The 12,283-nt window shown below is 39.4% G+C and overlaps 2 protein-coding genes across 3 annotated transcripts; one reads left to right on the top strand and one right to left on the bottom strand.

The window, feature by feature from the left end:
- Positions 1–474: 474 nt before the first annotated feature.
- Positions 475–5,970, bottom strand: LOC135501585 (dual specificity mitogen-activated protein kinase kinase 7-like). Its single transcript, XM_064793761.1, has 10 exons — positions 5,826–5,970; positions 4,989–5,229; positions 4,781–4,847; positions 4,353–4,466; positions 4,035–4,154; positions 3,686–3,793; positions 3,311–3,362; positions 2,908–3,035; positions 2,482–2,705; positions 475–2,222 (listed from the first exon to the last, which is right to left on the bottom strand). The coding sequence occupies exons 1-10, from the start codon at positions 5,968–5,970 to the stop codon at positions 2,057–2,059; spliced, it is 1,365 nt and encodes a 454-aa protein (XP_064649831.1). The 3' UTR covers positions 475–2,056.
- A 242-nt stretch (positions 5,971–6,212) lies between these two features.
- Positions 6,213–12,031, top strand: LOC135501576 (folylpolyglutamate synthase, mitochondrial-like). 2 transcript variants are annotated; one of them, XM_064793746.1, is made up of 11 exons: positions 6,213–6,395; positions 7,298–7,429; positions 7,688–7,806; positions 7,961–8,153; positions 8,438–8,602; positions 8,719–9,043; positions 9,432–9,582; positions 9,752–9,827; positions 10,107–10,170; positions 10,649–10,678; positions 11,410–12,031. In XM_064793746.1, exons 1-11 carry the CDS (start codon positions 6,252–6,254, stop codon positions 11,844–11,846), a joined length of 1,836 nt encoding a protein of 611 aa, XP_064649816.1. In that variant the 5' UTR covers positions 6,213–6,251; the 3' UTR covers positions 11,847–12,031. The 2 variants fall into 2 exon arrangements, with proteins under 2 accessions (XP_064649816.1, XP_064649817.1); XM_064793747.1 differs by lacking the exon at positions 10,649–10,678.
- Positions 12,032–12,283: the final 252 nt, after the last annotated feature.

Genomic DNA, 12,283 nt, shown 5'->3' on the forward strand with positions numbered 1-12,283 from the left:
TAAATTAGTCCCCTATTGTTTTCTTCATGGTGTAGCAGTAGAAAATGTCACCTGGTTAAACTACACCATATCATCAGCAGCACATTACTTCACTCACTTTATGTGATTGTCATTAGTTCGGAAGCTAATAAATGATTTACTGTTGTCCTCTGGATGTACCTTGAAATAGAATAAGAATTTGTCATTCCATAAACTGGACCCATCACATCATGGGTCCATGGTCAAGGGTGTGGTGAAGGTAGATGCTTTCCAATTGTGAAGGAAGAAATTTGATAGTTCACTTGCTTTTGCCAATGTTTATAGTGATGCCTGAAGACAAAGTCACAACCAGGAAGACGACCTGCGACTAATTGACGTGACTTGATTGACATATTTGGCAAATAACCAACACATCAATAGGAAAAGTGGGATTATCTTTCGGGAAAATAATTGACACAATGATAGATTTGTTTATATAAACTTTCATTAACAGTTTATTACATACAGTTCCATGTACAAGTTACTTTACATGAACATTTTTTTCCCATAAAACAAGGAATTGACATTATTCTTAAAATGACCACAATGGAATCTTCACGTTTCTAATATTTTTGATTTGCTGCATAAGCAGAATAGGTTTGAACCTGATGAATTACCAACAACTACATAATACCTGTAGTTGTACTTAAAGGGGGAATATAGGCAAGAGCTAGGAGGTCTAACTGGTGGTCTTCAGTACAGTCGATCGGCCAATGACCATGTGACAAAATAATGTTCCTTGAGCACATGAGAATAACACCAATGTACTGAGAAACAGAAGAGCCACTTCCTGCCACTTTTTCCAACTTAATCTGGCCCACTTGGCTCTTGCATATAGTTTTCCTTTGAAGGACAAGATATGTGAGAAAACGTTCCCTCTCTAAAATATCAAATGTAGGCCAACATAGCTTTTTTTAAGATAATAGTTCCTCTTCTCTTTCATAGGTGGCACATTTCTTTGAAATAACAATGTATCACTGCATGAACACTTTGGGCATTATTCACACCACGAACAAGAGTGACCTTCCGTGTCAATTTTTTCAAAAATTCATGTGGCCTCGCATGAACATTTAGAAAAATTCATCTTTCAAATCATGGGTTTTACAAATCTGCCAAACTGGAGGTAGAATTAATCTGGAATTTATAAGAGTCCACTAATTGTTGAATATATCACTACAATTTACCTATTGCTGAACTGAAACTTTGTAGCAACCAAAATGAAATGTACATCTACGGGTAAGCAGCATAAGATAATTCAATTTCAACAAATTCTGGTGGTTTTCATTCAATTCTTCTTGCAAAGTTTTGTCTCTTCCTGTGTTCGAGAATACAACTTTTAGTTCGACCCACAATTTGGTACAATATCATTTGAAATTAATAACAGTGATTTCTGTACACATTCTATACAATTAAGTGGAGAAATATTACATAGTTTAGCAACCAGAGTTAAAAGTAGCATTAAGAACCCAACAGAAAATAATTGAAACAAATTCTTCTACCATGGTTTCTGGAATCCTGACAGATGGACATGACTTGCGGAAAAAAAAAATTTCATACAACATATTTTGCGACTTTCGTTTCATAATAGCATATTTAGCAAAAACCGTCTAATGGAACTGCATTTAAAAAAAGAAAGATTTACCTGTTGAACTTGCAAGAGGTGGAATAATAACATGTTACAGTTGGAGTAACATCAATACCACCTGGATTGTAACTTTGGAGACAAAGTCAACAGGCAAGTTTCCCTTCAACATTTTGACCTGAATTTCTATTATCTCCCTGAATGATAAATTAGTTGACAAGATTTTGATCATTTCATGGCCTGCTGCCTTTCACAAAACATAAACATGCGTCTGAAGGCTAAGCTATGTATAGGTGGGCAGCACTGATCACTAGTTTGACATCAGGCCTTTTGTGGTTGAAGATCATGAACAAGTTTATGCTACATGTATGTAACACAAGCCCTGGCTACAATGAACCCGGTGCTGACATGAAACTAGTATTCAGTGCTGCCCCAAAGTGTTTGGAATATGAACTATTAGACGAGAGAAGGCTGCTGATATGGAACATTTTGGAGTTCTATTCGTTGTCTTATGTCTTTGTACCATTTGGACACATCGATGTGCAACATCTCGTATCTTTTGATAAAGTTGTGCTCCAGCAGTTCTTTATACTTTGGTCGTTTTTTGAAGTCTTTTGTTAAACTGAAAAGGAAAAGAGAAAATGAAATATTTTCTCAGGAAATCAGGCAACAAGGGAGCAGTATGTCATGATTTCTTCGGGTTGCCACAGGGTCTGATTTTGTTTCTTGATGAATGCACCTTGATATGCTGTGGAAACACACCAACCTCTTATGACAAATAAGCGGTTTTGACAAGACCCCACCTTTTCCTATTGATAAAACATACACTACCCGGAAAGAATATCGTATCACCTGAGAAAATCTTTAAACAAAGCACTTACCAATTCCTGACAAGAGAACAGAAATCCATGGAGAATCCCATCCTGGAGGGTAGCAGTGGTGGGTCCTCCTCCAGAACTTTAGTAAGCACATCGAAGTCTGTCTTACAATTTCTATATGGAAATTCACCAGTGGCAAGCTCCACCAGTGTGATCCCCAGACTCCACACATCAGCTCTAATATCGTAGTCAGGTTTTGTCGGATCTGGTGGATCTATTCTTTCAGGCTGAACAACAAGGATGAGAAATAAATCAAACCACAGTGGAACTAGAAGAAAAACATCTAACCAGAATAGAATGGGCAGTCAGGGTGGACACAAATCATGTTTGAAGTGGTACGAAAGAGTGACCTTGACATCTGCACCTCAGATCCAAGGTCAATTAGTCTGACCTTTGTACATTGACCATTGAAAAATTAATAGCTCTTACCGCCATATAAGCTGCACAGCCAGCACTTCTTGTTTTAGCCTTGGAATCTACCAATCGACCACTGATGCCAAAATCACAGAGTTTTATCCGACCTAATTCGTCTAGTAAAATATTGGAGGGTTTTATATCTGTAAGAAAGAATTTAAAAGATATTAGAATACACTAATGGTGCTTTTCCTTATGTTGTTCTACACAAATTGTTTTATCCCAATTCTTGGTACTAGGATGTTTGCAAAGTTGGAAATCACTACAGCGTGTAGCAGACTCTCTTTTGCGGAATATTTGCATGACAGGAAAAGGATAATTTAAAGCTGGAGCTGGGAGTGGGTTATGTAAAGCCAATAAATGATCATTTCCCATGACTCCATGCTGCACAAAGACAAGAACTCTAAATCTATCTTACCCCTGTGTATAACACCATGGACTTCTTTTAAATAGTTCAATGCTTTTAGTGTCTGAAAAGAGAAATATAGAAAAATTTTCAGATTTCGAGAACGGAATAATCCCTTTGTCTTTGGCTATGCCTAGTTTCTCATCGGACCACTGCATTTAAACACATTGGATCCACAAACCACACTCTAAGTCTTTTACATTTGACTTGGGATACTACGCAGATTTAAAGGAGACTCGATTCTCTTTGCAGCGAGCCTTTTATCTTAGAGGTTATAATGATGGCACTGTATCACTGACATATCCATGTTCAACATGGTATACTTGTGGATCACTTTACGTGCACAAGAGGTCATTCTACTATGTTTAAAGGTTGGAATGAACTTACTGAAAGACATGTTTTTCCTAGTATTCTCTCGGGCACTGGCTGTCTTAACCGTTTGATTAATTTGTCAAAACATGTGGACATTAACTCCATACATATCCAAACATCACTCTGAAATGAAGAGGGCATAAAATAACCAAAAAGAACCCCTCAACTTGCAACAGTTACAAGTTTCCAGAACACAATGTCAGCTGATTGATTTCCAGTTGAAAGCATGTAAAAACATGTCACTTATGAGTTTCAATCAAAGCCCTGACCAGACACTATAGCATAAAAAATCTGTTTTCTTCAGTAAATGCACCACCACTGCTCACAACAAGTGCTCATAAACTCGATAAAGATGTATACTTACAGGAGTAATGAATGCACCAGTACATTTGACAATAAAGGGACAATCTGAACACTTTAACACCACATCTAAATCCATGATTATTCTTTTGTTTTCTTCACGGTTACCAGATCTTCGCATTTGCTGAAAAAATAAACAAAAGTAAGTTTTACCATGGATAATTCTGGTTGGAATGGGTTGGCTCTGGGTTGAATCGGCTTTCTAAACCTGCTTACAGAATCCACATGGCAGTAAGCCGAATAACTTATGAACTGTGAAACACATTTCAGTGTGCATATGGATTCAGTCTGCATACGATTGAAGTCGAAATGAGCCACTTACCTTGACAGCTATACTTTGGCCACTTGGTTCGTGCCTCATTTTCACGACTTGACCACATGTCCCATGGCCCAGTTCCCCCATTGGGGTCAATTGAGAGATATCTGTGGGATATTTCTGAAAGAGTAATGCAACATAGGACTTATGATTACCAGTCAGTGATTATGCCAAAACGATTCACATCATTTCTTAGTGTTACAGAATCCCTTCTCTTCAATGTAGCCTTCTACCTGTGTATTATGTATGAGCTTTTTCTGAGTTGACAAGCAGGAACCTAACAGGCAGAACCCTTACAGTCTGAATGAAAACTGGTCTAAAAGGGACGCCAAATATCAAAAACATTGTCTCTCTATAAGCAGTGGATGTGCCTACATGTATGTCCATATTACTTGAAGACTTTCGTCACATTTTATGTCACAGCTTGGACTTACCTGGCCATTGACTGCTATCATCCCTGTCTGTTTCATGATTTCTTGATACTTTTCATCAATGTCAGCACTAAAATATCAAAGAAAAAGACCAATAAATGGTAACAATCTTACTTCCCACTAATACTATGGCCAAAAGGTCTAATCTTGATTTGCAAACACCCTGGCTTGCAATCATCAGTTTCTTAACACCTTTGTACAAAATACTTACCAGTCTGGTGGTTTAAACTGTGGAGACATTGGCAATGTGAAGCGTTTTCTTGTAGGTCTGTTGCCAACTGGAGACATTGACGAACCCACTGATGATAATGATGTCGGCTTTGTTGCAGATCCAGGAGAAGACAATGATGTTGGCTTTGTGGCAGATCTTGGTGGTGTCCCGAAGGAGAAGGGTTGATTACTGACACTGGCACTGGAATTGCCATAGCCATGGCCTATATTTGGCGGCATCACTAGAAAGGAAGAAGTGAAAGACATCTTAAGTTTCCACTGCTCATAATTGAAAGGATATGCCAATGGTCCAGGCCAGATAAGTAATGTGCCTATGCAATTTTAAGACTATTAGAAAACACGGCGGATAACTGGCTAGAGGCCCTTCCTTACTGTACACCAGGCGGACGGAGGAAGCCACTCCTGGTCAAAACAATTAACAAACAAGCAGCAAATAAAAGACAGCACGGTCGCACACCACATGTTATTTTGTTCATTGTGCCTAGTTAGTATATTAAGGTTCGTTTGGCTTCCTCTATTCATTTACATTACAAGGCACAAGCCCTTACAGTGTCACTAAGCCGTAGTGTATGGCCATGGCCGGAATGGGCCTACCATTTCCATTGGCATAACTGAGTGTACAATGAGATCCTACACTATACAGCTAGCTGTACATTTCATAGCTGAGCAGCTCATTCCCCGCATCATGCATGTATTGCATCTGGATGCAATGCATCTCATACATGCCAGTGCACTAGATTTTGACAGGAATTCCTGAAGTTTCTGTTTTGGAAATTGGGCAAAGTTTAGACCCGATTTACACCTGGCATCAACGTACCTGGTCTTGGCGTTGGTCTTGAAGGGCTTGTCCGACCAAAGTCAAGTGTCCTTGGCGTACGATCCTTTCGCTGGGAATCATTTTCAGCCTTTAATCTAGCCTCTAAATCGTTCAATTTATTTTGAAAAGTAGAAGATGTCGCCATATTGTTTTACTTGTCATGTGATCACATACAGAGCTACTCTCAAAGCCATATTTACACTGTAATTGAATATAAATAGTATATAGAACCAAAATAAGTTTAACTATCGGAAAAACACACATTATCTCCAATATCTCCACCATTTACTTATTTTGTTTTTTTTAATGAAAAACCAACTTTTAGTAAAGTTTGCATCGTTTCGTCTAATCAACGTTAGCTTGACGAGTTGTCTCCCGAAATGTGTTTCGTGCGGGACGGACGTGTGGTAATTTTGCTGCGTCTAAATGCACATTTTCATGCGGAAAGCGTTTGTCACCAGTTTTCAAAAGCCCCAGTATAGGGTCCTAAATACATTCCTTAACTATATGAATCGTCAACACAGTACTCAGATTTGCAAACAGCCAGAAATCATGACAAAAAATTATGAGGTAAATTGTAAGGGTGTAATGCATGTGATGTATGTATATAAACTGTATGTATGTAAGCTTGTGTTATGCATACATGTATTGCAATGCACGCAATGTAATCTGAATCTCGACTTTAGGGTCGTTTCCCTTTCCAGTGAAACTTTTCATATAAATTTTTTGCTTCGCCAGGCAATTCCATAGAAATACTGACTGTCACATTGGGGGTCTATCGAAGCAGTCGCAAACCTAACCTGGACTTGGTTTGGCCTTTGAGTTTGAGACAAAGTCACATCCCTACCTATCGAAGACATTGTCACAACCAAATCGTTGATGTCTCATGGTGAAGATTTCTTGGACTCTGTCACATCCAAGTCCAAGGAAGGAATCAACATGTTGTGTACCTCTAGGAAGATTTTGATTGAGTCACAGTCGCAACCATCCTCGGCATGTCTCCTCATTTCGACTGTGACATTGTGACAACACTCAACAGATCTCTTATGTAGCAGACATTGATAGGAGCTGTCCTTTTTAGAATATGGACACTGCCAAGAAATGTCATTGGAAGTGATACTACAATCAATGAGCTCGTTGGATACAGAATTTATGGAAGATATTTGTAACTTCCAAGGACAGTCATATCAGATGTGACACTGACATTGTGCTCATTGACCATGTTATCAAGTGTAACATTGATTTTAGTTTTGTCAAGAAACATGACTAATGTATCGAAGATAAGATAAGTCAACATTATATCATCTATGTGGCCAAGTTTGACTGATAATTCAAATTGTTGACATCATTTCAAAAACTTTGTTCTCTTTTCATTGTTGCATATATTATGCTTTTTATACAATATAATATACATGGACGTTGTATTCGTACATCAAAGCATATTTTCTCATGGCTCACTACTTTCTTAAAAGGAAGCTGTGCGGGCCCTCAACACCCTTCAGTCGAATGCCTTCACCTTGGAGAAGGCAAGGAAGGAGAGGGATAGATTGAGGCATCTCAATATTCCAGACACCATACGCTACTGCCAGAGGACGGGACTAAGTGTAAGTATCTAAGGATTATCATGTAGTCTTGAGTAGCACAATTCATTGGAGAAAAGAAGTATGTGCATCTTCAGAGTTAGTTCTATGCAAAAATAACTGTAGCCAGAACTGAGAGGAAAAATGACACTACAGCGTTGAATTCCCCCAGCAACAGAAAGACCCCATCCTCCACCATCACAACCATACTGGTACATGTCTACATGCATCATTTTCTGTTCTTGCACTGTATAACATATCATCTTTTCTTCCTTTCTTTAGCTTGATGATGTAGATAAGCTCTCCATCATCCATGTGAGTGGTACCAAAGGTAAAGGGTCAACATGTGCTTTGACTGAAAGTATCCTTAGACACCATGGCTTCAAGACAGGATTCTTCAGGTAGGCCTCATTATACATGGTATACTTTATTGTTCTTGGAAATATCATATAGCTGTGTATTCATTCATTTAATGATAAATAAGTAGTAATGCTTTAGTTGGCAACAGTAACAGATGGCTTTTTAGAACTTGGGTTCAACACTTGTTGTTTTCAGTTCTCCACATCTGCTTGAAGTGCGTGAGAGGATACGTCTTAACGGACGCCCACTTTCAAGAGACTCTTTCAGTTCATATTTCTGGGACTGTTACAAGAAACTTGAAGACACAAAAGCAGACGATGACAATAAAATGCCTGCTTATTTCCGGTTCTTGACTATCATGGCATTCCATGTGTTTCTTCAGGAACAAGTGAGTTGACAAGATTTTGTACTCATGCACTCACTTTTGATATTTATTCTCAGGGGTCAAACATCGACAAACCATCATTAAACCTGCCAGATCAATCCCTCACCAATCATACTTTAACACTTAAGGATCAACAAGTCAGAGGTGGTAATACTTGAATGTCGGTGTGATAATTGTCAAATCACCAAAGTTTGAGCCACTTACAAGGAGTCAAGAAGGGATATTCTGTTAGCGGATGTTTCAATTGTAATTGCTCCGAAGTTGATATTTCTGCTTATCACTTGCAGGTGGATGTTGTCATCTTGGAAGTGGGTATTGGAGGAGAGTTTGACTGTACGAATGTGATCAGGTCACCTGTGGTCTGTGGTATTACATCTCTCGGGCTGGATCACACCAGTGTACTGGGTGATACAATTGCAAAAATTGCCTGGCAAAAAGCTGGGATTTTAAAGGTAAGTGTTGGCACTGTTTGAAAGGTCATAATCTGACCTGCATGGCCTGTGTTTTGTCATTGGTATGTTCTTCTCAATAAAACTCAGAATCAGTCACCAAGACTATTCAATTCCAGCCTGGTTTCCCTGCCTTGACTGTCCCACAACCTGAAGATGGATTAGAAATCATTGCTGAACGGGCGAAAGAAAAGCAGTGTCCTCTCCATGTTGTGCCACACCTATTTCAATACAACTGGCAAGGCAATACGCCACGACTCGGACTTGTTGGTGACATGCAGCAATGGAATGCGTCGCTAGCTTTACAGTTGTCTCAGTGCTGGATGGAAAATCATGATAAGACAATTGAACAGCGACGCCACCTTGCTGTGCGAGATTGTGACTTCTCTGCTGAGGATGTGCCGATCTGTGATGCAGTTGACATTACAGACTCTGTTGCTGCAGGTATGTGTATTGCATCTTCATCCTGATATGGAAGATTTGTTGAGACGCCCTGTATTTGGGGGTTGCCGCATTTCATTGTGGTTCCAACGAACCCAGGTTGCATCTCGAGGCAGTGGGAGGTGGGGGAAGACTGGATGACATGTGCTCCAGATGGAGCCAACAGGTACAAGTACAAGAAAAATTGATGAGGTCATGAACTGTCTCTTCAATTGCTCAATAATATTGCTATGATTACAGAAGGCTTTTCAATACTTTTGGGACCAGGCCTTGCCTAGATCTGTACACAACAGAGTGACATGTAACATTGCACTCAAAGTTAAATATATATATGGAAAATGGGGTCCAGAACAGCATCAGTTCCAGCCCCTTATGTATCTCGTCTTTCCAGGACTAGAGAACTGCCGGTGGGCAGGGCGGAACCAGACTTTGCGTACTGACAGGATAACGTACTATCTCGATGGAGCCCACACGTCGAGGAGCATTCAGCAGTGTGTCAACTGGTTCTTGGATAAAGCCTGGGAAGAGAGGAAAGAGCTGAAGTAAGATTGATATTCCTCTGATATTGGAGTGAGTCTGGACTGCTAACAAATATTGCTGGGGAGCAAAGTTTTCATAATTTTTTGGAGATTCAATAAGTAACCCCATCCTGTTAAGTTGCTGCCTCAATATACTTAATGGTATTTCTATTTGCCTTTTTTCCTTTTCCAGGGGGAAGGTGACCAAAATTCTCCTTTTCAACACAACTGGTGACAGACAACCTGACGTTCTTTTGGAGCCTCTCCTGGTAAGACACATAAAATCATTATTTTCATCAACTTGACACAATCATAGACATCTCCAAGATTAGTTTGAGATCGTGCTCAAAGAGGGCAGCACCATGAGGACTTGGCGAAAGCAAAGAAGTCATTCCCTGTCATAGGAAGTCACATACAAAATAAAGGGTTGACACTGAATTACATTATGAATAGCATTGAAAATTTTTGGGAAAGAACATTTTGAATGACCTTCTCCATGAGCCTTCTACACAAAGTGTAGGATGCTGAGGTATGCTTATTTCTTTCAGAAATGTAACTTTGATGGTGCTGTATTTTGTCCCAACATTGCCACGACTGCACAAGATCATGCAGGTTTGTAAATCAGTTAATCTCCTCACATCTCACCGTCTCTCCTTATTTTGTCTGCTTGTCAATGTCCATGCTCCTTCAAGCCAATACTAATTCTTTGTTCATGTTACTCCATCATGGAGTCCTTTCGTTATCTTCATTGGCTTTGAGTTGCACAATCTAAGAATTTATAGTGTTAGTCAGTTGTAATCTTAGGTATCTTTAAATGTACTGGCTAGATAGAGGTGCCACATTTAATTTGGCACTGCTATGGAGAAGGGTCAAATGAGTAACTGGTGCTTTTGTTTAAGTATGCAAACTGATTCAGTTGTGTTTGGAGTGAGTCGATTATTTAACATCTAAACAAGGTTCACTGCTCACCTAGTTAAGGTACGGTGTGTGAAAATACTTTAATATCCTTTGCATGTGTAAGAGCTGCCTTGAGTTGCTTAGTACATGTACTAGTAAGCTTCTTGATTTGACTGGTCTTTATGTGTCGTAGGCTCGAGTGCGGCCTCTTCCTCAGACACATGTAAGTAACAACCTCCTCACTCCTAACACGGCCAGCTTATCGCCTAACATCTCATCATAATAGCATCTCTCCATTACTATAACAGTCCATGCTAGCTACTGCTGATGACCCCATCCTTATTTCTTCTCCTCTAAAATAGGCCCTTTTCTCTTGTAATTACCTCTGCATTGTACGTCGTCTTAGCATGGATTCATAAGAAACCTAGCTAGTAGGGTAGGAGATTACATGTATAGTATCATCACCTTACTTGTTTGCTGCTTCTGCTGCTGTGGCCTTTATCTAGATACTCTTTACGCCTCAAAACATTTCCTTAATATTCTACGTTTCCTAATTCTGTGTCTCTGAGCGTGGTGCATGTCTTGTCACATGTCATGAATAGGCTCATCAAACTGACTTAGGCTTAAAACATAACATGACACAACAAGAGGTTGAAAAGTGACATGGTGAATTGTATGTACAGTAGAACCTCTTTATTAAGGACACCCTCGGGACTGACAAGTGCTGTCCTCAATAGAGAGGTGTCCTGATTAGAGAGGTCAAATTGAATGGAAACAACCAATTTGGGACCAAATCTAGTATCCTTAATTGAGAGGTTGTCCTTAATAGAGAGGTGTCCGCTAAGGGAGGTTCCACTGAAGTTCAATCTTTGGAAATGGCGTGTTCGTTCTACTTGTCAAAGTGTGAAGTCTTTGTAAACCGGACCTACATGTAAAATTGTTTCTGCCTTTCAGATCAAATGAACCTGATGACTACCAAAGACAATCAGCAACTACGGTGCTTGAAGAACAAAAATGCCTGGGTGGCTCTCTTGGGTGATTCCATCCAACCACATCCTCATGATGCCAAACAGGACAAAAGCGATGTGGACCTAACCTTAGACTGCGTTGATGGAATGGATATAAAAGAGACAATGCCATCTGTTGGTGGTAATTCAGAACTAAAACATGACACATCCTGCGTTGAGGTGTTTCCAAGCCTGAGTGACTCGCTTCACTGGATCATGCAAGGTGTTGTTTCTAAAGAAACTGATTCACAACAATTTCTTCCGTTTGTTCCGCCAAGTCTGAATGATGCTGACCACATACAGGTCCTGGTGACTGGTAGCTTACATTTGATTGGCTGTGCTTTGAAACTACTCGATCCGAAAATGAACGATCGAGATCCTTGATCTACGTAAACTTTTCATAACATTGGGACCACTGGCTTAGAGAAGGCCATGTTACATAATGAACACTGCTCAATTGTAATAAAGCATTGATTATGAGGGTCTGTGTCAGCGTTATAAATCAACAATTACGTACCGTTTTCCGAGGTTTTACTGTACTACAGTAAATACAACATTAGTTAAAAATCTGTTTGAATAATTCGATTATTCTAAATTTTTACCTCTCGAGTCACAAAAACTTCCTCAATTTTAGCAAGTTATTTAATTCCATATATATTATTGTGTAGTAACAGCCAATTTGACAATCGTTACTGTAGAGTCACTAAAATCTCCTCTGCGGCTTCTTTGAATGTGTAGCATGATTCTAGATGGCAGCACAATGTCTGTTAAAAACGGACTTGTTTTACTACATACAGGTATGTATATAACCTTCCATCTTA

This window comes from Lineus longissimus, chromosome 17 (genome assembly GCF_910592395.1).
Source record: "Lineus longissimus chromosome 17, tnLinLong1.2, whole genome shotgun sequence".
Lineage (NCBI taxonomy): Eukaryota > Metazoa > Nemertea > Pilidiophora > Heteronemertea > Lineidae > Lineus > Lineus longissimus.